Source organism: Penicillium hordei (genome assembly GCF_028827395.1).
Source record: "Penicillium hordei strain IBT 12815 chromosome Unknown utg000001l_segment0_segment0, whole genome shotgun sequence".
NCBI classification, from domain to species: Eukaryota; Fungi; Ascomycota; class Eurotiomycetes; order Eurotiales; family Aspergillaceae; genus Penicillium; species Penicillium hordei.
The window spans coordinates 771,894-797,012 of record NW_026623142.1 but is presented as its reverse complement, the minus strand read 5'-3'; the positions used below and the strand labels follow the sequence as shown (position 1 = coordinate 797,012).

General features: G+C 49.3%; 8 protein-coding genes across 8 annotated transcripts; 4 read left to right on the top strand and 4 right to left on the bottom strand.

The window, feature by feature from the left end:
* Positions 1-634: 634 nt before the first annotated feature.
* N7537_000286 (DNA-directed RNA polymerase II subunit RPB1) lies at positions 635-6,193 on the top strand (the record flags this gene model as incomplete). The annotated part of the gene is made up of 4 exons (XM_056891344.1): positions 635-882; positions 980-1,136; positions 1,207-1,277; positions 1,337-6,193. The coding sequence occupies exons 1-4, from the start codon at positions 754-756 to the stop codon at positions 6,191-6,193; spliced, it is 5,214 nt and encodes a 1,737-aa protein (XP_056756339.1). The 5' UTR covers positions 635-753.
* An 840-nt stretch (positions 6,194-7,033) lies between these two features.
* On the top strand, positions 7,034-9,722 carry N7537_000285 (ubiquitin ligase complex subunit HRD3; the record flags this gene model as incomplete). The annotated part of the gene is made up of 4 exons (XM_056891343.1): positions 7,034-7,070; positions 7,125-7,256; positions 7,335-9,263; positions 9,334-9,722. 4 exons carry the CDS (start codon positions 7,034-7,036, stop codon positions 9,720-9,722), a joined length of 2,487 nt encoding a protein of 828 aa, XP_056756338.1.
* A 160-nt stretch (positions 9,723-9,882) lies between these two features.
* Positions 9,883-13,033, top strand: N7537_000284 (putative DNA repair protein Dds20/Mei5; the record flags this gene model as incomplete). Its single annotated transcript, XM_056891342.1, has 4 exons — positions 9,883-10,569; positions 11,082-12,101; positions 12,159-12,569; positions 12,647-13,033. The coding sequence occupies 4 exons, from the start codon at positions 9,883-9,885 to the stop codon at positions 13,031-13,033; spliced, it is 2,505 nt and encodes an 834-aa protein (XP_056756337.1).
* A 102-nt stretch (positions 13,034-13,135) lies between these two features.
* Positions 13,136-15,172, bottom strand: N7537_000283 (uncharacterized protein; the record flags this gene model as incomplete). Its single annotated transcript, XM_056891341.1, has 1 exon — positions 13,136-15,172. The coding sequence occupies one exon, from the start codon at positions 15,170-15,172 to the stop codon at positions 13,136-13,138; it is 2,037 nt and encodes a 678-aa protein (XP_056756336.1).
* A 311-nt stretch (positions 15,173-15,483) lies between these two features.
* Positions 15,484-17,214, top strand: N7537_000282 (putative MFS allantoate transporter; the record flags this gene model as incomplete). Its single annotated transcript, XM_056891340.1, has 4 exons — positions 15,484-15,660; positions 15,736-15,766; positions 15,828-16,112; positions 16,175-17,214. The coding sequence occupies 4 exons, from the start codon at positions 15,484-15,486 to the stop codon at positions 17,212-17,214; spliced, it is 1,533 nt and encodes a 510-aa protein (XP_056756335.1).
* A 1,053-nt stretch (positions 17,215-18,267) lies between these two features.
* Positions 18,268-18,792, bottom strand: N7537_000281 (uncharacterized protein; the record flags this gene model as incomplete). The annotated part of the gene is made up of 1 exon (XM_056891339.1): positions 18,268-18,792. One exon carries the CDS (start codon positions 18,790-18,792, stop codon positions 18,268-18,270), a length of 525 nt encoding a protein of 174 aa, XP_056756334.1.
* Positions 18,793-20,606: 1,814 nt separating this feature from the next.
* N7537_000280 (uncharacterized protein) lies at positions 20,607-22,264 on the bottom strand (the record flags this gene model as incomplete). Its single annotated transcript, XM_056891338.1, has 4 exons — positions 20,607-20,745; positions 20,811-21,396; positions 21,457-21,929; positions 22,011-22,264. 4 exons carry the CDS (start codon positions 22,262-22,264, stop codon positions 20,607-20,609), a joined length of 1,452 nt encoding a protein of 483 aa, XP_056756333.1.
* A 544-nt stretch (positions 22,265-22,808) lies between these two features.
* Positions 22,809-25,052, bottom strand: N7537_000279 (Kelch motif domain protein; the record flags this gene model as incomplete). Its single annotated transcript, XM_056891337.1, has 3 exons — positions 22,809-24,655; positions 24,729-24,815; positions 24,869-25,052. The coding sequence occupies 3 exons, from the start codon at positions 25,050-25,052 to the stop codon at positions 22,809-22,811; spliced, it is 2,118 nt and encodes a 705-aa protein (XP_056756332.1).
* Between the last annotated feature and the right edge of the window lie 67 nt (positions 25,053-25,119).

The following is a 25,119-nucleotide window of genomic DNA, read 5'->3' as shown; positions in this document are numbered from 1 at the left end:
AAGCATCCAGTGTGAAATCCAGATTGAGTGAAACAGCTGAAGTAGCTTATCTGGAGTTACAATAACCTGGGTTCCTTCTGCCGATGTCGATATCCATAGAATCTGGAAGATGCTAGGGCGGTGAAAAAAGCCCATCTAAAACAAACCCAGGTCGATGCCTAAGATTGATGCCTGGAGCATTCACCGCTCCCATTTACTATAGTGGAAGGTACATTGATTCTGCCGTTGGCTGCACTTTGGAGAAGGTACCCACACTTCTGCCAAAGCGGTGAGATCCAGTTTAGACGGCAGCCATCGTGCAGGGAAAACTCAAGCCCCATCTCAGTGAGGCAACCTCAGAACATCACCCTTTCATCTCCCCGACACGCCATCCACCCACCGCCTCTACAACCCAGGAGGATCGCGCTTTCTCATCGCGATACTTCTTCAACATACCGCGAAGACGACATTCTTTGCCTCGCTCTCTTTCTCCTTCTTTTTTGCTCCGTGACGTTCGGGACCTCTAGGTCGCCGGCGCCCTCGTGGCAAGGGCTGCCCAAGGCCTCAGCCGGCCAGCTGCTTCCACACCACTTTCTTTCCATCGTCGCTACGTGTAAATCTGACTTTTAGCTTACGAGCGAGTCTGTTACTCCCATTTTCGCGACATTTACGAGCTGAGCTTCGTCGTTTATACCGGTTTTACGACACGCCTACGTGACCCGTCATCTCCGCCTTTTTTTCATCCTCATTTTTCGTCAGAATAACTCCGCCATCATGTCTAACGTGTTTTTCCCTTATTCCAAGGCGCCTTTGCGCACTATCAAGGAAATTCAGTTCGGTCTCTTTGCCCCCGAAGAGATCAAGCGCATGAGTGTGGTTCACATTGAATACCCCGAAACACTGGTGAGTAACTCTTAGTTTTTTTTTTTTTTTTTTTTTTTTTGGATGGGGTTTCCTCTTCCTATGCGCCCCGACGACTTAATTGCTAAGTGACCAACAGGACGACCAACGTCAACGGCCTCGGACTAAGGGTATCAACGACCCTCGACTCGGTACAATCGATCGTCAATACAATTGTGAGACTTGCGAAGAGGGCCCAAAGGAATGCCCTGGACATTTTGGTCACATTGAACTCGCGTCTCCAGTGTTCCATATTGGTGCGTAATAGATTCGCCTGTTTCCTTCCTTCGTCTTTTCTGTTCATGCTGACTCCTGGCCCCACTCTAGGTTTTCTGACGAAAATCAAGAAGCTTTTGGAGACAGTTTGCCACAACTGTGGAAAGATCAAGGCCAACACGGTTAGTCGTCCCTACTGGGATGGCAAATCTTGAATGGTTTTTGCTGACATGGATACCAGGCCGATTCGAAGTTCACAGACGCCCTTCGTTTCCGCGACCCAAAACGTCGATTTGATTCCATCTGGCGACTGTCCAAGGATGTCTTGGTATGTGAAGCCGACGCGCCTGCTGATGATGAGGAATTTTCGAAGGAGTCCCAGAAGGGCCGCTCCCATGGAGGCTGCGGTAACGCCCAGCCCACCGTTCGGAAGGAAGGAATCTGCTTGGTTGGAACATGGAAGCCTAGCAAAGCTATGATGGAGGACGAGATGGCTCAACCAGAGAAGAAGGTCATTACTCCCACAATGGCCTTGAACATCTTCCGAAACATCTCCATCGAAGATGTCCGCATCATGGGACTCAGCAATGATTACGCTCGTCCCGAGTGGATGATTCTGACTGTCTTGCCCGTCCCTCCTCCGACCGTTCGCCCTAGCGTCGTGATGGGAGCCACAAGTGGCGCTCGCGGTGAAGATGACTTGACTTATAAGCTCGCGGAAATTGTCCGTGCGAACCAGAACGTTCAACGCTGTGAGCAGGAGGGAGCACCCGAGCACGTTATTCGTGAATTCGAATCTCTCCTTCAGTACCACATTGCCACTTACATGGACAATGACATTGCTGGTCAACCCACGGCCATGCAAAAGGGAAACCGCCCCGTGAAGGCTCTTCGCAGTCGTTTGAAGGGTAAAGAGGGTCGTCTCCGTCAAAACTTGATGGGAAAGCGTGTCGACTTCTCTGCTCGTACCGTTATCACAGGTGACCCTAATTTGAGGCTGGACGAAGTTGGTGTCCCATACTCAACTGCTCGTATTCTCACCTACCCGGAAGTTGTCACACCATACAATATTGAGAAGCTCCAGAAGTTGGTTGCAAACGGACCTAACATTCACCCTGGTGCGCGATACATTGTTCGTGATAATGGTGAACGTATTGATCTTCGCCATGCTAAGCGTGCGGGTGCTCAGCAACTGCTGTATGGTTGGAAGGTCGAGCGTCATCTTGACAACGGTGATTATATTCTGTTCAACCGTCAGCCATCTTTGCACAAGGAATCTATGATGGGTCACCGCGTCCGCGTTATGCCCTTCTCTACATTCCGCATGAACTTGTCTGTCACCAGTCCCTACAACGCTGATTTCGATGGTGACGAGATGAACTTGCACGTCCCCCAGGGTGAAGAGGCGCGCGCTGAGCTTGCTGAGCTCACTTTGGTCCCGAAGAACATTGTTTCTCCGCAGCGTAACGGACCTCTGATGGGTATTGTGCAGGATACTCTCTGTGGGATCTATAAAATTTGCCGTCGTGACACCTTTCTTACCAAGGACCAAGTTATGAACCTCATGCTGTGGGTTCCTGATTGGGATGGTGCCATTCCACCTCCCGCAATTATTAAGCCTCGCCCCCGTTGGACTGGAAAACAGATGATCAGCATGGCTTTCCCCTCTGGTCTGAACCTTCTACGTGTTGACAAAGACGGCTCGCCTTTGGCTGAGAAGTTTAGTCCTCTCAGTGATGGAGGTCTCTTGATTCACGGCGGACAGCTGATGTATGGTATGCTCTCCAAGAAGACGGTCGGTGCCAGTGGTGGTGGTGTCATTCACACCATCTTCAACGAGTACGGCCCTGACACTTGTGTCAAATTCTTCAGTGGAGCTCAAACCATCGTCGGGTACTGGTTGCTGCACAACGGTTTCAGTATTGGTATCGGTGACACCATTCCCGATCAACTTACTATCAACAAGATCGAGGAGGCCGTTCGCAACAGAAAACAGGAAGTCGAGGAGATCACGGCTAGTGCCACCGAGAACACATTGGAGGCCCTTCCTGGTATGAATGTGCGTGAGACATTCGAGAGCAAGGTCTCTCGTGCTTTGAATAATGCCCGTGACGAAGCTGGTGATGCAACGGAAAAGAGTCTCAAGGATCTGAACAACGCCATTCAAATGGCGCGGTCCGGTTCTAAGGGTTCGGCAATCAATATTTCGCAGATGACTGCCCTTGTCGGACAACAGTCCGTGGAAGGCAAACGTATTCCGTTCGGCTTCAAGTATCGTACCCTTCCTCACTTCACCAAGGACGATTACTCTCCCGAGTCCCGTGGATTCGTCGAGAACTCATACCTCCGTGGCTTGACTCCTACCGAGTTCTTCTTCCACGCCATGGCTGGTCGTGAAGGTCTGATTGATACTGCTGTTAAGACTGCCGAAACTGGTTACATCCAGCGTAAGCTGGTCAAGGCCCTCGAGGAAGTTATGGTCAAATATGATGGCACTGTGCGTAACTCGCTTGGAGATATCATTCAGTTCATCTATGGAGAAGATGGTCTCGACGGTGCCCACATTGAGAACCAGCGTGTGGATCACATCAAGTGTTCCGATGCGAAGCTCATGGACCGATTCCGTGTTGATGTTATGGACCCCGAGCGAACCCTCGGCCCAGAGATTTTGGAACAAGCCAACGAAATTGCCGGCGACATCGAGGTACAGAGATACTTTGATGAAGAATGGGAGGCCATTCTGAAAGACCGTGACTTCCTGCGCACTGTGGTCAAGGAGGACGAAGAGATGATGCAGCTTCCCATTAACGTCCAGCGTATCTTGGAAATGGCTCGAACCACTTTCCGTATTCGCGAGGGCACAATCAGTGATTTGCACCCCGCTGAGGTCATTCCTCAAGTTCAGCAGCTCTTGGATCGCTTGGTGATCGTTCGTGGTAACGATCCCATTTCGCAAGAGGCCCAGGTTAATGCAACCTTGCTGTTCAAGGCACAACTGCGCAGTCGTCTCGCTTTCCGCCGCCTTGTCACCGACTATTCGCTCAACAAGCTTGCATTCCAGCACGTATTGGGCGCTATTGAAAGTCGTTTCGCCCGCGCGGCAGCCAACCCTGGTGAAATGGTCGGCGTTCTTGCGGCTCAGTCTATTGGTGAGCCCGCGACTCAAATGACACTGAACACTTTCCACTTTGCTGGTGTGTCATCCAAGAACGTCACGCTTGGTGTTCCACGTCTTAAGGAAATTCTCAATGTTGCCACGAACATTAAGACGCCATCCATGACTGTGTACCAAGAAGGCATGAAGACCCACGATAAGGAGGGTGCTAAACTCCTCCGAAGTCTCGTGGAGCACACTAGTCTGCGCTCGGTGACGGAGTCGACGGAGATTTACTATGATCCCGATATTCAGTCCACTGTCATTGAGAATGATAGAGACATGGTGGAGTCATACTTCATCATTCCTGAAGATAATGCCGACGACGCATCTCAGCAGTCGAAGTGGTTGCTCCGTATCGTCCTCAGTCGCCGCTCTCTTCTTGACAAGGGTCTCACGGTGCAGGATGTTGCTACAAGGATCAAGCAGGCATACCCTCGTGATATTGCAGTCATCTTCAGTGATAACAACGCTGACGAGCAAGTTATTCGTATCCGTCAGGTACAAGACTACAAGGATGACGATGATGAAGATGTTGAGTACGACGTCACCTTGAAGAAGCTTGAGCAGCACCTGCTAGATACTTTGACCCTTCGTGGAGTTCCCGGCGTGGACCGTGCGTTCATTAACGAGAAGAGCAAGGTCCGTGTCATCGAGGATGGTACGCTTCACACCAGCAAATCCGATCCTCTTTGCAAGGAATGGGTCCTGGAAACCAGTGGATCTTCCTTGGCTGCTGTGCTTACGATTCCGGGCGTCGACGCTTCGCGCACCTACTCTAACCAGTTCATCGAGATTTTCGAGGTCTTCGGTATTGAGGCTGCCCGTACAGCTGTGCTTCGCGAATTGACGCTCGTGCTTGCCTTTGACGGTTCTTACGTTAATCACCGTCACTTGGCTCTGCTGGTCGATGTAATGACTGTGCGTGGTTATCTGACTCCTGTTACTCGTCATGGTATCAACCGTGCCGACAATGGTGCCCTCATGCGTTGTTCGTTCGAAGAAACAGTTGAGATTCTGCTCGAGGCTGCTGCGTTCGGAGAGCTCGACGATTGCCGCGGTGTGTCGGAGAATTTGATCCTTGGACAGATGGCGCCCGCCGGAACGGGTGAGTTCGACGTCTACCTGGACCAAAGCTTGCTCAATACCGTTGTGTCCAACAATGCACGGTACGGCCTTATGGGTGCAGTTGGCGCAAAGGATGCTATCATTTCCGACGGTGCTGCCACTCAGTATGACACTGGTTCTCCCATGCCCAGCTCCCCATACATGGCCGGCAGCGACCCCCATTCAACGTTCTCGCCTATGCACCAGATTGGCCAGGAGCCTACTGGAGGTCTCACCGAGTACCAGGCTAGCACTACCTTCGGTGGCTTCAGTCCCGCGCCTCGCAGCCCCGGTGGTTACTCTCCAACAAGTCCCTTCAATACTAGCCCGACGTCTCCTGGATACTCTCCGTCTTCAAGCTATTCACCGACGTCTCCTGGCATTGGCATGACAAGCCCGCGAATGATGACCTCTCCTGGGTTCTCACCTTCTAGCCCATCGTTCCAACCCACGTCTCCGGCCTACTCGCCGACCTCGCCTGCGTACGGCCAAGCGTCGCCCACATCTCCTTCCTACTCTCCAACTTCGCCTGGGTTCTCGCCGACGTCGCCTAACTACAGTCCGACTTCCCCTAGCTTTAGCCCGGCCTCGCCGGCGTTCAGTCCGACTTCGCCGAGCTACAGTCCCACCAGTCCCGCGATTGGTGGTGCTCGACACCTGTCCCCAACATCTCCCACATCCCCCAAGTACACACCAACTTCACCTGGTTGGTCTCCTACGAGCCCGCAGTCATACTCGCCGACTTCTCCAAACTTCTCTGGTTCCCCGACGTCGCCTACCTCTCCGGCGTACAGCCCGACATCCCCGGCGTACAGCCCTACGTCGCCGCGCCAGTGAGTATGGTACGAAGATGGCTTGCCTTTCTCAGGCTCGTATTCCACACCTGTACCATCATCAACTTGAACCTCAACCACTAAACAAAAAAGATCTTTTCGCGCTACACATATCGGAAATGATTGATAATTTTTTTTTTCACGATATCGGGGATTGCTTCCCATTCATTGTATCTGTTTAGTCTTTTCTTTTTACCCGAATTAACCCAACAACACGTGCCAGTTTGGTTTCAGCCGCCATTGTTTCGAGATTGTTTTCCTTTTTCCCGGCGCACTATTCCCCCATCGTGAATGCTAGGACTGCACATACTTCGATCAGAATCGAGGACAGTGTCCATGGATGCTGTGAGATAGGAGTGTGGGTTTTGGTTGCCGTTGGGGGATTGCCCAAATCCTTTTTATTGCATGGAAAGCGCACCGGGATGTATTTTGACTGCTGCTTTCTGTTTTGTACACACCCTCCAGAGGGGACGAGTAGATTCCAACAATGTTTATGACATTTTCAGTATTTTTCCTACAACTCGTAATAGAGAACAAGGAAGAGAACAAGGAAGTCTCTAGAATGGAAACTTGCGTCCTATTATTATATATGAAGCGAAGAGCATGTTAAATGAGATAGACAAGGAGCTTCGTACACATTGAAGAAATGCGTAGAAAGCATACATACATAGATACGATGTAGTGATTGGCCCTCGGCAAAATGAAGCTCCGTCAAGCCAAGTGGCCCGTACTCTGGAACTACATCATATCGCGATCCCCAGTTCGTCGCTTTTGTGATTCACATTGCTCTGAGAGTCGCAATGTGCTTCACACTCCGATATAACACCAGTAATTTGCAGGCATTATGAGGACGCCGATCTCACACTTTCTCTCGGCCCTGCGTAAGATTTGCCCGCACCTGCAGGGTCGCAATGGAAGCTGACACCCCTTTCTAGTGTTATTGCAGACATGCGCAGCTGGGCCTGGTCAGCCGCTCACCGATCAAACAGCGTCCGGGGCAATCGGCCACGATGCAGACCACGAATTTACGTTCCAGACAGGGGAAGCAGAACCCCAACCCATGACTCGTGAGTAGAGACAGCTTCCGTGCCTGGCGCTTTATCGACCGACGCTTGATACTGATCGACCTTATTGTCTGATAATAGAACGAGTTGAGAATGCCTGGGATACCCTTCGCACAATAAAGAATCCCGTCCTTCAATCCGACAAGTCGAGAGGTTTACTAGGGACTGCCGTGTACTATGGGCGCCAAACATTCCGAATGCTATTCTTGAATGGCCCTTCAACCGAAAAACCCGAGCAAAAACCGAACAAACATCTCGCGGGAGCAGTAGACGAGTTAAGAACAGCCGCAGACGAAGACCGGGACCCAAATGCGATGTTCCTGCTAGCGGAGATGAACTTCTATGGCAACTTCTCACATCCCCGCGATTTCAAAGAAGCCTTCCGCTGGTACCATGAACTTGCATGGCTGGACGGAAACAACACAGCGCAGAACATGGTCGGGTTCATGTATGCGACGGGAATTGGCGGTGCGGTCGAACCAGACCAGGCAAAGGCCCTGATGTACCATGAGTTTGCAGCCGAAGCAGGGAACATCCGTTCGGAGATGACACTTGCGTATCGCTACCACACAGGCATTGGAACGCCAAAAGATTGTGATCACGCGATCCATTACTACAAAAAGGTTGCGGACAAGGCGATCGAGTACTATCGTTCAGGCCCTCCGGGTGGTAGGGCTTTGGTTCGAGAATCATATCGTTGGGCAGATGAAGAAGGTGGTGTCTACGGTCCAGGAGCCAGTGTGTCGAGCTCGGGCCAAAATGCGCGGGACGCTGCCAATGCCACTCCTGAGGCCAGCGTGGAAGATATCCTGGAGTACTTGGATCTCATGTCCCGGAAGGGTGAGCTAAAGGCTACGTACACCCTCGGTAAAATGAATTTCGAGGGCGCCCGGGGCTTGCCGCGGAATTTCCGACGGGCTATGAGGTATTTCAAGGTTGTGACCAAGAAATATTGGAATAAAGATGGATCTGTCAACTCAAACCCCCCCGCGGGGCTTGATAAGCTGGCTTCCAAGGCCGCAGGACATATTGGTCTTATGTACCTCCGCGGAGAGGGGGTTGAACAACACTTCCCGACTGCCCTCACATGGTTCCGGCGGGGTATTGCGAACGGGGACTCTTTGTGTCAACATTGGATGGGTCTCATGTATCTCAAGGGCTATGGGGTTCCTCAGGATGGCTTCAAGGCATCTCACTACTTCAAAGCCGCGGCAGAGCAGGATTCCCCGGCGTCAGAATCACGATTGGGCGCTCTGTTCTTGGACCAAGGAGATATCGCAACCGCAACACGTTACTTCGAGCTTGCTGCCCGCTGGGGGTGGATGGAGGCATACTATTACCTAGCTGAAATGGCCAATTTCGGTGTTGGAAGACAGCGGCACTGTGGCGTGGCCGCCGCCTACTACAAAATGGTTGCTGAAAAAGCAGAGATCGTTCACTCAGCCTTCGTGGAGGCAAACGCCGCTTACGAGTCTGGTGATAATGAGGGTGCTCTCATTCCATCGATGATGGCAGCAGAGCAGGGCTATGAGAACGCACAGGCAAATGTGGCTTATCTTCTTGATGAACACCGCTCTGTGCTCTCGCTCAGTTCCATTCTCCCATGGGCTGAGAAGGCTCGGTCCTCCTTGATGCGCAATGCTCGACTGGCGTTGATTTACTGGACCCGCTCTTCCAAGCAAGCCAACATCGACTCCTTGGTCAAGATGGGTGACTACTACCTGTCTGGAACAGGTACACCCATCGACGCTGAAAAGGCCTCCATTTGTTACCATAATGCCGCTGAAGCCCACCACAGTGCACAGGGCTATTGGAATCTGGGCTGGATGCACGAGAATGGCGTGGCAGTAGACCAGGATTTCCACATGGCCAAGCGGTATTATGACTTAGCTCTCGACCTCAGCCCCGAAGCGTATCTACCAGTGAAGCTAAGCTTGATCAAACTTCGCGTTCGAGGATACTGGAATCGTATCACCAACGGAAACATTAATCCCATCCATGAGGAAGAAGGTAAGCTCCTCTTTTCCACCGACCCCGTGAAATACATCGTGTCTTTCTAGTTTCTTACGTTTCTCCACAGACTCGAAACCCCGCCGCACCTTCAAAGAATGGGTCAAGGCTTTCATTGAGAACGACGAGGAGGGCTATTACGAAGACCTTTACGAACAACAACGGGGAGAGGATGATGAATATCGTTCCTTGGAATCTGAAGGCCACGAGGATGGCTACTATGACGACCTGGACCTCGATATCGACGAGGGAATGCTTGAGGGTCTGCTTATTGTCGGATTGGCCGCTGCGCTGTTGGTTTTGGTTTATTTCCGTCAACAGCAGCAGCGTAACCGACAGAATGAGAACGCCCATGCCAATGCCCAGAATGGAAATGGGAACGCCAATGATCGTGGATTATTCCCTCAGCCTGGTGATCCTGAATTTGGGCAATGGGTGGCAGGAGGAGTTGGTCATTGAGACTATAGTGTATGCATTTCAGCGTGACTTTTTTTTTTTTGTTGATAAATTCCAATTGCTTATCGATAAGACTACATCTCCGCACTTGGCCTCTCCAACTTTTTTTGTCTTCCTTTCTCTCTAAAACCGTTGAATTTCCGAGGTCTGCATCCAATTGATGATGGACAAGCCATCTAGTAAACGTCGTCGCACTGACGCAGCTACCGCTCTCTCAAAGCCGTTCAAGTCTCCGCTACGCAGACCTGCACCAACAAACACAAACGACATGCCATCTAAGCCTGTCGTACCCAGGACTACCGAGGACACCGAAGTCCCAGCGACTCCTATCATACCTGTAGAGCCGAACTCAATATCGAATTCACCAGATCCGATGACAACTCCAGTACCTCCTAAGCGCAAACGCGTGCTACGGCTATTTCCCCAATTCCTCTCACAATCGTCCCAAACCTCCGACCCAGAGATTCTAGAACTGCAAAAACAGCATCGAGAGATCAAGTCAAAGGTCGATGTGCTGATCAACGAGCTCGAAGTAGCAACTCAGGCCCTCAACCTCGAGACCAACCCCAAATACATCGAGATTCCAACTCTAATCACCAAATGGCGGCTCGCCAGCCAGGATGCAGCGGATGAGGTATTTTTCGGTGCCAAGGAAAGGGTCAATCGCATGGGAGGAATGGCGGCTTGGAAAGAGCGGTCGAAGCGTGATGCAACTCGATGGGATTTTGATGAGGAGGATCGTGAACGGGAGCACGTTGATGAGGGAGAGGAAGATGTTGAGAATTACAGTAACGGGGGTTCTTCTGGCCATCCACTGAACAAGAACAATGTTGAGGAGAGTCAGGATGAGGTACGTGTTGTGATATTACTGTGGGTTGGGGTCCACGAGTGGAATCTGTGTGCTGACGTTGTTACTTAGGAGTTCACAATGGAGTTTATGCTCAAGAGTCTGCATGTTGATCCTAAGTTGATTGGATATGATACAAAAGCTCAAAAATGGATTAAAAGCTGATTATGCTGCCGACTGCTTGACCTGGTGAGGGTTCTTTACCGGCCCCAGGAGACGATCACGACTGTTATGACCATGGACTTTATTTCTGACCTGACCTGACCTGACCACTTGAAAATGATTATACACTTAGCAGGCAGTATATATAATTAACAAAGCATTTCTTATCAACATCGCCTAGACCTTCCTATTATAGCAACCTAATATGGAACTGATATCGCATTGGCGCGGATCAACTCCGTTATCGCGAATCTCCCCGCATTTCCTCCCACTTCCTACATTTGCCCAATTGCTGCATGTCGCGCCCTCTGAAGCATAGAGATATAGCATGCGCTCGCTGTTTCCGACACAAGCGGAAATGTGATCATGCGAAACCTTCATGTGGCGAATGTCGCCGCAAGGGTGCTGAATGCTTGCCTGCTCGGTCTCGGAAAGCGGGAGATAACATCACAATCCCTCTGGAATACTTGAAACAGCTTGAGAAACGGGTCGCAGAGCTGGATAATGAGGCCCGTACCATAGAAACAACGGTGAAAACATGTGATGCTGGAGTCCAGACGGATTTTGAAGATCCAGAACACAAGCGCAATCACTTAGGCAATGACCCGGACTATCTGATGGTTGATCAGAATAGTAGCGGAGCAGAGAATGACGACTCTCTCATACTCCTGTCAGACTTGCAACACAGCAGCCAAAGATCACCTCGAACATCTCCACCCTCCTTCTCACCTAGCGCATTCTCTTTATTCCCCGAGACAACTTTCGACGTTCCGTGGATTGACTTAGAACCTTCTTATCCTTTGAATGAAGATGACTCTCCTTGGCTGAGAGAGCTCTACACAAATGTGTATTTCTCCGTGACCCACCGCGAATGGCCCTTCTTGAACGAAGCAGCTTGGAAGTCATGGCATGCTGAAGCAATCCTGGATGGCCAGGATGAATGGAAAGCTTTCTTTCTGCAGATGGTATATGCTATCGGTTCGTCCCTTTGCAGTATTCTACAGCGAGACTCCTCGCACTCCGTCCGGTCAAAGGAGCATTATGCCTCGGCCATGAGATATTATCCATATGTTGTGGGGCATTCGTCTATGGTCTTACAAATCCAAGCTTCACTGTTCATGATACTCTACGCCTTGCATTCTCCTTCTTCCGAGGATATCGCAACGATCGTCTCTTCTGTGTTACCTTTTTGCACAGCTGCCATGACCGAGATTCGGAAGCACGTATCGATATGTCGCGACAATGGATCCATGACTGAATTTAGCGAAGTTTTGTCTGAGAACATGTTCATTACTTGCTATATGCTCAACGAAGTCATTGTCTCTGGGTGGGATCGACCAGTATCGGCTGCCTACAAAGTTGTTGACGATGACGTGAGTTATCCTAGAATACTTTTTAAATAGCTTCTCACAGTCACTAATTCAACTTAGATGTGCACACTGGGAAATACCCTCCAACCAACCTTAAGCACAAACCCCGCCATAAGCCACTTGTTCCGTCTACGCAAGATACAAGCCAACATCAGAAGATCGCGGGAGAACCGGGCTCGCCATCCCTCCGCCAAATATAGTAAAGACTATAGCTCCTCATTCAAGTCGGCCCTTGATAGATGGCGACAAGAAATTCCACACTATGAATCAGACAATGACCAGCATGGCTATCTCCATCCTATATGGATGCGAAAGCTGTATATTTACAGTCTCTTAATCTTGATAGACGAGAAACGCGATTTCATTGAGATGGACGGAACAGAAGAAATTCTCGCGACGATTGCGGAAGTTTGTCTCAATTTCCGGCTGTTGCAGGAAGAAGGACATGTGATGTGCTTTACCTGGTCTGCAGTATGTGTCAAACCCCAATTTTCTTTCCTCTATTGCGTACTTGACGTAATCCGGCTTGACTAACAATCTATCATTAGCTTGTATTCCAATTCCGAGCAGGAATCATGATGCTTTACATTGTCTGGGCGACAACCCATATCACTGATATTGAGGATCAACAACGCATCAGACAGAACAACCAACAGGCCATTGCTACATGTGCAGTTAATCTGGCTGGCTTTGTCGACCAGTGGAAGGACGCAACGCCGTATATGAAGGTCTTTGAGTTCATACGACAGAAAATCATGTTGAATGCCGGGACCTTTGGAGTCAATTCTAGTGCTCCTATATCACTGGAAGAGGCTGAGTTGCACTTGGAGCAGTTGAGGAAGAATTATTTGCACCGAGCTGTCTTGGGGATGATTGAAGATATGATGTATGGGAGGAGTATACATCAAGACTTGTTAGAGGATGATTTTAAATAGAAGTTGTAATATGAGGGCTTTGTATTTACTTTAGCGGTGCTATGTAATTTAGAAATGGAAGGAAAATTGTATCTTTTTGGTGACACTAGGTCTTCATAATCTTCATAATAAGATCAGCTTGCCCGTTATCGAGCCGGCCTCTGTATGAGCTGTAATAACTACGATAGTCTGCGTTAGAGCAGGACTCGACCATCTTTTCCAGGGCTGGTCACGTTCCGATGCGGGATAGGAAGCTATGGCAAACCATCTATCGCCCTCTATGACCGGCTTAAATGGTTGACCGTTGACATGACATTCCATAGTTCTCAGTCGTGAGTCCTTGGGTACCACTGATCCCTGGATCTGGACCACGACCGTGGAATCGCGAATCTCCTTCACTTGAGTCCTCACCACCAATTCAACAGTCGATTGAGAGGCCCATAGTTGAGGGTCTTGGCCACCGTTGATGCAATCGGAATCAAGAGCAGGTACGAGCGGTGGCTGAACACGGCCCTTCATCGCTGTCTCAAAAGCAAAGCCATACTTAAGCAGACTATTATCATCATATGCTTTTCCAGCGAACGTAAGATTAACTGGCATCCCCGTATCTTCCATGATGCCCATAGGAACGGAGATAGTAGGAACACCAAGATGACGGATAGGTCTGTTTCCATTGGAGTATTTGACGCCATTACTCCACGCATACAGCGAAGCCATCTCATCGCAGTCCGCATCAGCAGCCCCGATATCACCATTAGCCGGGAAAACCACGGCATCAAGCCCAAGCCCATCCATCCAGTCCTCAAGAGTCTCCTTGCGCGCATTCTCAAGAGCCTGGATTCCTTGCTGAATACCGGGGATGTCATAAATAGACGCTGGCCTCCGGTGCGGGTATTTAACCATCTCATCCCACCGCAGCGCATTGGCCGCATCGGGCGTGCCCTTCAAAGACCCCGGCGCAAGCGGGAAGATAGTCGTCGGATCGACCTGAGAAAGAGTCTCGAGATCCTTTTGGCCGTTATTGATCAGGAAGTCATCCCAGATATGCGCGACGAGCTCGCTCCGCTCCAGTGCAGACCAGCCTTCTGGTAGACCCGCGACGGTGACGAGCTGGCCCTTGTGTGCGTTCGATTCGTAGGTTGTCACGAGTGGGAAGTCCGTTTCAATTACCTCCGCACCACAGGACTCGAGGACCTTTCTGGCGTTCTGCCATAGCTTGATTATGGAGGGTCGGGTGTTGACTTTGCTGGCTGCGGATAGAGAAGAGTCATCGCCTCCGATGTACATTGACGGTACACCAATGCGCTTCCCGCGTAAGGATGTGCGATCTTGTAATTCTGAAAAGGACTGCGGTCGGAGTGTATTGATTGAAGGGAGAGAGACGAGTTTTTGTTCCTGGTAGAAATCCCCTATCGGAGCTTCGTCGGACACGGCCAACACATCTAGGATGTGGAACATGTCTGCTACAGTCCTGGTATGAGGCACAAGAACATCACAGGTCAAGTATAGTGGCCAGACACCACGGAGAGGAAGAAGGCCCTTCGAAGGCGTGTATGCAACAACGGCATTATTTGACGCCGGCGAGCGACCTGAAGAAACAGTCTCACTGCCTAGAGAAAAAGCACAAAAGTTGGCTGCCGTCGCAACGGCCGATCCATTGGACGAACCGGAAGCATATGCTGCAGCGAGGTATGCAGGATTATACGGACTCTCCGCACGTCCATAACACCCACGCTGCATACCCCCGTACGCCATGGCGGGCATGTTGGTCCGGCCAAGAAGCACGGCGCCGGCCTCACGGAGAAGTTTGATACATGCAGCATCCTCGTTGGCGATAAGGGTTTCAAATGCAGGTGATCCGCTCGCAACGGTCATGCCCTTGACTTTAATACTGTCTTTTGCGAGGTAAGGGATACCCTCCAATGGACGTGGGGGCAGACCTGCTGCGCGCCGGGCATCGGAGGCGGCTGCTTCATCGAGGGCAGATGGGTTTAGGACTGGGATGGCGGCGAGCTTTAGATTGTCTGCGTCGTAAACGCTGATTCGTCGTAGGTATCTTGATGCCAAGCCCACGCTAGAAAGCAACCCTGAAGAGAGCGCGGATTGGAGCTCGGAGATACTGGCGTCCAATAGCGAAAAGGCTTGGGATTGGTGAGCCATAGCGTTGAAGGGTATTAACTTTCTTGAACTGCAAAAAGCAAGTAAAATGCGAGTGATAGGATTGAATGCTTGAATGATATAGAAGGCTATGTAAAGCGGAGAATAGTCCGCTTTCCCCACACTTTTCATGCGGACTATTGACCGCCGCTCCTATCTCAGCCAAAGATAACCTTGAGAGAGAGGAGAGATAAACAATGTTGGCTTATCTCGTTGCTTTGATAGGTGGTGTTCATCTAGGGTTATATATAATAACTAGACGATGGACTTGAATACAAGAACTCAGTTTCGTTCAACTTGAACCCATGCCCATTATGAACCCCAAAGATACAAAGGTGGATCAGTCCACTGCGGAGAAAGATGTTGCTCTCGGCGAGACCCACGATATCGGAGCAAATCTGTATCTGGAGGCAGAGCAACTGACTGCCGAGGAACTGGAGACCGAGGGTGCTGCGGTGCTGAGAATTATCGACTGGAGGATTATGCCTATGGTGAGTTATCACTCTGATACACTCTCATTCTGATAATTTGATGAGACTTATTTCTGACCGTCTCTCATGTTCTAGCTCTACCTGACCTATGTTATTCAATTCCTCGGTATGCAAGAGTATTTCCCCATTATTATTCTATAAGAATACAAACTAACACATCCGTGTAGACAAACTATCACTTAATTATGCATCGGCATACTCCTTAATCCCAGACCTTGCTCTTGAAGGCCAACGATATTCATGGGTTGCCGCTATTTTCAACTTCGGCTATCTCTTCTGGGCACTCCCAGCCAACCTCTTAATCCAGCGACTGCCAATCGCAAAATATATGGGCGGTATGCTTCTCATCTGGAGTGTACTTGTTGTTGCACATGTTGGAGCGAAGAATTACCCAGGAATCCTGGTATTGAGATTCCTCTTGGGCATGGCAGAAGCCGGAGTCAGTCCGTGCAGTGAGTAACCCACAGCACAAACTAAATACATGAAAAACACTAACATGATTTGTTCTATCTAGTGATGAACCTTACATCAATGTTCTACAAGCGCTCCGAACAACCGCTACGCATGGCTGTCTGGCTCAGCGCAAACGGCATGGCCACGATGGTAGGAGCACTACTAGGATTTGGCCTCGGCCATTCACACAACACCGTGCTCCGCAGCTGGCAGTTGATTTTCCTAACCATCGGACTACTCAATTTCCTCTGCGGATGTATCTTCCTCTGGGTCATGCCCGATTCACCCAGCTCCGCCCGCTTCCTGACCCACCGCCAGCGCGTGATTGCCGTACAGCGCGTCGCTGAAAACATGATCGGCGTGAAGACCCCAGACATCAAACCGCGCCAGGCACTGGAGGTCCTCTATGATTTCAGAGTCCTCTGCTGTGCGGGAGTCGGCATCGCCTGCGGTGTGATCAACGGCGGCTCATCGAATTTCGCATCAGCCTTGATCAAAGGCTTTGGCTTCAGCGGGATCAACGCCACCCTCCTCCAACTACCCACCGGTGCGTTCGAGGCAGCGATTGTTCCAATCTGCGGTATAATTGCTACATACGTTAAAGATACACGCTGCATCGTTCTCGCTGTCGTCTGTCTGATTCCCTTCGGCGGTCTCCTGGGTATCCGCTTCACCAGCCTCGAGCATCGCTGGACTTTGGTCGGATGCACCTGGCTGCAGTATCTCATTGGTGCTCCGGTAATTATCTCGTGGAATTTACTTGCCACCAATGTTGCCGGCCACACCAAGCGTGCGGTCGCTAATGGTCTCTGGTTCTCGCTCTATGCGGCTGGTAATGTTGCCGGAGCAAATATCTTCTTCGCCCGCGAAGCCCCGCGGTATTACTCGGGTCTGCTGGGCCTGCTCATTTGCTATGCGGGTATCATTGTTCTAGCATGTGCGGCGTATATCTCGATGAAATGGGAGAATGGACGGAGAGATGCTGCAATGGTTGCGGCTGATACCCAAGAGACACCGGAGGATGTTACCTCTCAGGGTATTTTGGATGGCTTTAATGATTTAACGGATATGGAGTCCAAGCACTTTAGGTATGCGCTTTGAGCTTAGCCTCGCGCTTTTGATTTGATACAACAATTACTTTAGGATACAGCTAGGCAATGGCCAGTAATAATTTAAAAGGAGCAGGTATTCTACAATATCTGTAAAGAACCTAGAGAGTGCTGGTAATTTAAGTCCGTTAGTTTAAAGGCGTTAGCGATGATACATTCAATACATTCAATTCCACCAGCTAAATTGTTCTGCAAAAAGAATAATATGGTAAATTGACAACAAATTCAACACAGAGGGAAACCACTCCTTTGTCATTCACTAGTCATTGACGATTGGTTAACTTTGAGAAACTTTGGCCAATCCGCCGGAACAGATGACCGCGAGGAAATACAGCGCCTAGAGACGCTTTTCAAGCTAAATCCCTCATATAGCCCACTAGGAACATTGCGCTGCTGATCGATAGAATCGATGGAGTTGATTAATTTTCCATAAGATACTTGGTATCACTCATTAATTCTGTCCGTGGGTTGTGATCAAATAGATTCCTAGATGAGATGGCGAGCAATCCATCTTTGGTAGGACAAGAACATGTTTGGGAGTAAGCTTAAAAGACCCAAGTATCACCCTTGTCGATTCAAAGGAGGTGAATGATTAAGGATATTTATAGAACCAGAGCACTGTTCCTATCCACATCAGGTACAGACCACTCATATACGGTGTAAGTGCTTGGCCTGTAGAACAGCCTGGTCTATAAGGCAAGAAATCAAGCAAATATAGAATTACCAACAAATAGCATTGTGACAGTGATCACTGGTTATAGATAGACAAGTAGTTTTCCACATCTCAAGATGTTTTTATCACCTATACTTTACCTATAATACTAATAAGGGAGGAACTAGCCAAAATAAAGGGATATATAAAAGACCCCGAAAGAGATTTTTTAAAAATGACTATTAAAAAAGACGCTGTAAGGCCGAACTATTCTTGTGATTCTAAAGGGGGAGAAAAAGGAGAAAAGCCCTGTATAAATTACAAACTAGAAAAACTATCCAATGCACTAAGCGTACTTCTGAAGTCACAAATATATACCGAAATATAATCATATCAACATGGTCTTCTAGCAACAACCACAGTCTCATATGGTGTTAATCCGATATGATCTGGAAAACTCAGCTCGGAGAATGGAGATTGACAGAAACGCGGCTCATAATCTGGCCAATCGACCCGAGGCCCAAGCCAGACAATGAAATCAATATTTTGATCACCATAGGCATCAATGTATTTGGTGATAAGTTTTGGATCGCGTGGGTAGACAAACATCCACGCTGCGGCTTGGGGGGCGGCAGGCCAGAGGCCCCAGCATCCGCCAACGATATTCATATCCTCTTCAGCGATGTATCGATTAATGGCTGAATCCACTTCAACACCCTCCACTGAGACATTTCTGTCGTAATGCACAATGAGACCTTCGAGGAGACCAGATCCGCTGCCGATTGAGATGGTGAATGCGGGCTTTGTTGGGAGGAGCGAAGCAAGGTAGGTGATCAAAGTGCTGGAGATGGCCAAGCAGCAGTCCGGGAATCTCTTGGGTTCCGGCAAAAGCTGCTTGGAGATTTGGGATATGTCCATGTTGTTCTTGATGAGTAAATTAATTACAGCTCTACACGAATGGAGAGAATATCTCATTCGGAGGCGGATTTACTTAGGTCCCGGGTATCAGAATTCGCATTGGGTATGTAACTTCCAATTCACATTGAGGTCTAGGTGAAGCTTGATCATATGTAGCTGACAGAACGAAAGGATATATTGAAAGGATCAAGAATTTTCAGCGGAAAAAATGAATCCCCAGGCAGATATACATCCCTCAGGCAGGTTTTGAGTCCTTAAGTACCAATATTGCATTTTTGTGAAGTATAGTGAAGAATTGTTTTCTTGTGATTTTCGAATTTATTCGGTTTATATCCAATATCATAGAAACTTAGTAAAAAGTTCTAGGAGCCATAGGGTCGAATAGGAGTGGTAGATTTTAGGTCAATCAGTGAACATGTTATAAGGCTCTACATATTTATATACCACAAGAGCCTACCTAGCTTCGAACAAATTGAACTACTGGGTATGGACTATAGATAACGAACTTCTTTAGAAGAAATTAATCATCGAAGAACAAACATGTGAAGCAGATTGAACTGAATAAATCTACGAAGAAGTATATCAGGAACAGAAGTCCCTGGATAGATGGATGCTGTTATAGGCCAAGTCTTTGAAGAAAGAATACTCGATTCAAAATACGGAAGATGAGGAAGAAATAAGAAAGGCGGAGGCATAACCCAAGGATACTGTATTGCAAAGAATGCAAAGCCCCATTTGTATGAATACGCGAGAAGCAAGCAACAAACAAAGCATACGATCCCAACGTGCACATGGTGGCATATGGTAGTTTGGAATACCAATGTAGACCGTGGAAGATGCTAAGGATTGGGAAGGCCAAAAGAGCGAGATCAGGGAACAAAGGAGTGATATGATATGGCTCCTATCATGAACATTCATATCACAAGGCCAAGGCAATCGATAGGCAGAAACGACAAGAACCACATATGGGCATGCTGCTCTATATTGATTCAAGTTCTCAGAGTTCTGTATGCACCGAGAAGTGTGGTGTGCGCTATTTCGGCGGTAATACAAAGCACAGCATCTGTGACCCGCACGATGACATGGGGCTCTGTGTCCCCCAGTCCTATATCATAGTAACTATATGGATTTTCTCTGTGTGGAATTTAGCTTTTGGATCACCTTCATTTCAGAAGTGAGAGATACCTGCTCCAGACAAAATTGGTGTTCCGTAAACACAGGCAAGGCGTATTCTGATAATTATATAGATGAAGACACACAGAGAGATGATGAGGAAAGTTGGAATCTTTTGGAGAACTGAGGGGCTGGCTCCATTTATATACTGATAGGTATGGAGCTATGACCTGTCTGTGCAGCATGAATGCAGGTAAACATGCCCTGCTTGGATTTTCAACAACGATCAAGTGGTATTGTGATGTATGGAAGAAGAGAAATTAACAGGGTGCCTGCCGTAATGGTAAAGGTGTATGTATATATTACTATAGCCAAGATTCATGAGGTGGACTGTATTGAGACCTCCCGATTAATCATAAAGCATGAGAATGCCTATATGTGCGCGGATATCGACCCCTATTTCTTGTCACTCAATGTTCTTCTCGCATGGTTTTCCTACTCAATATACTGCCTGCCTTCCTCCTTATTTGTCTATCTCCCACAGCCATTGCAAGTCTTTCTACGTTACGCACTGACTTACGTGGCTCATGGCATAGTTAAACAAATATCATGTGCATTCAAAAACTTCGTATAGGATCCAGGTATCATGGCAATTGCCCAGGAGTCCACCAGCATAAAGATCAATTATCGCCGCATCCATCTCAGGCCTTCTCGATCAACCGATCAAAGATCTGGCTAATCTCCTTGGCGCTCTTCTTTGGGATTCTCTTCTGGTCGTTCTCATAGTCAACAAAAGTAACACCGAAGCGGGTCTCGTAGCCCTCAGCCCATTCGAAGTTGCTGCAAGTAAACAGGTTAGTCGGACATTATACTAAAATCATCGAGGGAACAAGGTCCAAACATACTCCATAAGACTCCAAGCCATGTAAGCCCGCACATTAACACCGTCATGTGTATACGCATCAGCCGCAGCACCAATATAATCACGGAAATACTGCACGCGGAACTCATCGTTGAGCAACTCCTCAAGCGGCATATCGTTCTCGCCCAAGACACTAGTTCCATTCTCGGTGACATAGATCTTAGGATAGCCGTACCGCTCACTGAGCCACTTGAGCAGTTTCCGGAATCCAATAGCAGATGGTTGCAGCCAGGGCGATTGTGTGACAGGTCCGACACTCACGCCGTTCTTGTCTTCCAGCAGGATGTCCAGGTTACCCGCGACATCGTTGATATCCGGTTCTCCCGTCTTGGCGCGGATGAAGTTCGCGCAGTAGTGGTTCATCCCGTAGAAGTCATTGCTGCCTTGGACAAGGGCAATTTCCTCTGGTGACCAGGTTGGTAGGCGGTCGCCAAGTTGCTTGATCATACTATCCGGGTACTTGCCGTGGTAGATCGGGTCGGCGAACCATGAGATGGCGAACTCGATCTTGCGATCGCAGGCTTCCACATCGGCTGGGTTCTCAGAGTCCCAGGGCTCAGCCCAGTCACCTATGTTATGGTTTGATTAATAAAGGATCTGTTTTACGTGCAAAGAGAATGGGACCATACCGTTAAGTGTAATGCCAATCTCACCACCATCGCGTTCTTTAAATTCATCGCGGTAAATCTTCACCGCAGTTCCGTGGGCAACTAGCAAGCTGTGGCTGACAATCCATGGCTCAGTCGAGCTATCTCCCACCGCGCTCTTAGTGCGGTCACTCGTGTGGCCCGGAGCGAAGGAACCATTGTTATATCCAAGGACACTAATGCACCAAGGCTCGTTGAAGGTAATCCAGTACTTAACCTTGGATCCAAAGGCCTCGAATACCACGCGAGCATAGTGTGCGAAGTCAGCAACGAACTCCTCCTTGTTGAGAGGTCCACCGTAGCGCTTATCGAGCTCATCCGGAAGATCCCAGTGGAAGAGGGTAATCATGGGCGTAATTCCCGCGTCAATCAGGTCATCCACGAACTTCTGGTAGAACTGTATGCCTTTCTTGTTGATTGGATCGTTCCGCCCGCCGAGGGGGATAATGCGGGACCTACAGGTTTAAACAAGCTGTTACCAACCGATCTAAAGATTGAAGCTCGAAGCTCGAAGCGGGGGGCACAAAGAGACGAACCATGACAGGGAAAATCGGTATGCCTGAGCACCGCATTCTTTCAACAACGCGATATCCTCGTGTGTGCGGTGGTACGAGTCGCAAGCTACATCTCCAGTTCCGGCGCCGGCAATCTTGCCAGGGATCTTGCAGAATGTATCCCAGATCGACGGGGCGCGGCCATCTTCATTCACTCCTCCCTCAATCTGGTATGCGGCAGTTGCAAAGCCCCAGAGAAAATCCGAAGGAAGACTGGATTGTTCGATGGATCCCATGGTGAAGTGAACGATGAATGTCAAAAGGAATAGCAGTTGAAACTGTTTCGAGTCCGATCGCACATCGATATTTATGTAATTTCAAGTTTTCATTTCTATTTTGTTGAAACACCGTAACTATGGAGAGAGCTTCCTTATCGTGACAGGAATGACCTCCGTCCGGAGTGGACTCCGCGTCAAGAACGTCAGGCCGGTGATTACATAAGAGGATTCGACCACTCGGCTAAATGATCATAGCAAACTGTAACTGCAGTATATGTTGTACTATATATATTTAACACTAGACTCTGGGGACTCGTCGAGAGGCTCCACATCTTGTGACGAATTAAAAATTGCAAGTTATTAATTATAATTTATGAGCTCAGCCCCAGCCTTGGAGCGGCTGAACGGGCCGGTCAAATTGAAGGTGTATATTCCAAAAAAAAAACAAACTTGTTATATGGATATGTAGATGCCAATACAATACAATTTAATAAATAAAAAAAAAGATCCCGCCAAGAACTCCGGAATATAATGCGTGCCCCATTCGTGCAATTCATGCAATTCATGAGATCTCCATTCCTTCGTCGTCCGCCTCAACCTCGGACATCTCGTCTGTGGCAGATCCCAGCCGCATTCGAGAGCTTTTGTCTCGGTCACCTAGGCTATCTGCGCCGAATGTGACCATCTCCAATTCAGGCCCTGCGAAAACGCGACCTTCTGTATCCACTACCTCACAGAGTTGAATCAAACTCTGGTGGCTGAGGGATTTGAAACCGTCTGTCCGCACCACGCGACCCCAGTATGTCATGCAAAATTGTGCTGCTCGGCGCATCAGCCAGTGCTCATTGGTCCGCCCCGCACGCTCCCAGACGATGGCCGCGTTGTCTACATCAAGCTCTTGGCCTAACCTATTGACACACAGGAGGCGAAGCTTCGGCATGTCATAAAGATTGGCCATGACAAGCATACCCGCCACGTCAATAACACTCGAGCAATAGTCTGGATGGCCGGCAATACTGTCTGTGTATAGGTAATAGAGAAACGCGCGCACGACAGAATAAGGCTCGGGAATGTGCATCCGCTTAGTGTGGTACTCGGCCATCTGGGCGGAGTACAAGCGCTTGAAATGTGGCCATCTGAGCTGGAGAATGATACGGTGGACATGGATAGGCTCCGAAGTCCAGGGGTTCTGTTCCACAAAGGTCGGCTGGGCTTGGGTTGGGGAAACGGACGGTGTATCGCCCACATCTTCCGAGACAGACCCGTCGTGATCATCACGAATAGCAGTGATGACAAAGTCCGTGCCACTTCCAGATTCAGGGGGGTTGTCAAAAACAGCGGCTAGATCGGTTCCAAGCCCGGAAACCTGAGAGCCCATCTGATCAGACGGCCAAGGTGCACCTTGTTCGGGAGGTTCTGCCGACAAGCCGTTACCTAGCAAACCATACTTTTCCAGGTCGATAGTCAGGACTTCACTCATATGATTCTCGTCGCTACCTCCCGGTACATTCGCGACATCAAGACTACACCCCAAGAGCCATGCTTTGGTCCCCGCGTCATTGACAGTGCAGTAGTGCCATCGATAGCCAGGCCGGAAGATCTCTTGGCCATCGGCCAGCCGTTGCCAGCGCAGCGAGTTCAGGTCCAGAGCTGACAGGTTACAATCATGCGACCGTACGGTCTCCGAGGGCGTGATTAAGTCGAGCAGGACACCAGAGGCAAATGAATGAAAATGAGTACCAGAAAAGAGGGAGGGAACATGAGGACCAGAATCAAACCTAAGACAAGATATGGCACCAGGCGCAACTGGCTTGCGTCGGCCCAAATTGCGTACCTGCACACTGCCTGAATTGGCGGCGTATATTCCGGAGCGGGGAGACATTTGGTGAGGGCTGCTAGAGATAGAGTCTGGAAGATGAGCCGCAGGAAGATTGACGTCCAGGGAGTTGACTCTACCTTGGGGAGTGGCATTTCCGGCCAGCGATGGAGATCCCTTAAGGTCGAGCCACCAGATATCAGTCGTCCGTTCCATGTTTGGACCCAATCCACCAAATATCCAGAGCCGGGTGCCCCAAACCCAAGCTGTATGGTCAAAGCGAGCAGTGAAGCTCCATGTTCGAGACCAGGTCCATGTCTGTAGATCCAAGTAGGTCAAATCATCCAAAATCACATTCTTCTCCCCTGTCACGCCTCCTATGCCTGTCACTCCACCCACAATAAAAAGCTTATCTTCATGAATGACAGCAGCATGGCGGGCTCGTCCGCGCGGGATCGACCCGCGAATTTCGGGAAGTGTCCAGGTGAAGGTATTGAGATCGAGGATGACAACGTCGGAAAGGTATTCGCGATGTTCATTTTCGCCTCCAAACACAATCAATTTATCCCCTTGATATAATGTGGCCGTGTGTCCTATCAAAAAAAAAAAATTCTAGTCAGAGTGTCTATCATTAAACATGGACGAATGAGAAGAGAGAATCGTTACCCATGCGAACTCCGGGGATATCGCCATAGTTGTCAACGAGCTCCCAACGTAGAGTCTCCAAGTCCAGCCTGAGCACGTGGTTATAAACTAAAAAATCATCAGTGCCATTTTAGAGATTATAGGGTAAGGAGTATGTGAACCTTCATCGGTAAACTGGTCAAATCCGCCGAATGCATAAATGCGATCATTGCTGCAGTACGTCACCGAGGCATTGACCAGGCACGCAGGGACATGGCCCTGGGCTTTTTTTATGCCGGGTCGATAGTCCGCGCTGGTCCGACGACCACCAGTCTGACTGGCGGGCATCAGAAAGACGTCCTGCATTGCTATAGAGGGAGTACAACAGGATACCGGGTTAGCGACCCTTGAAGATCCCGACCAGGCAGGGAGA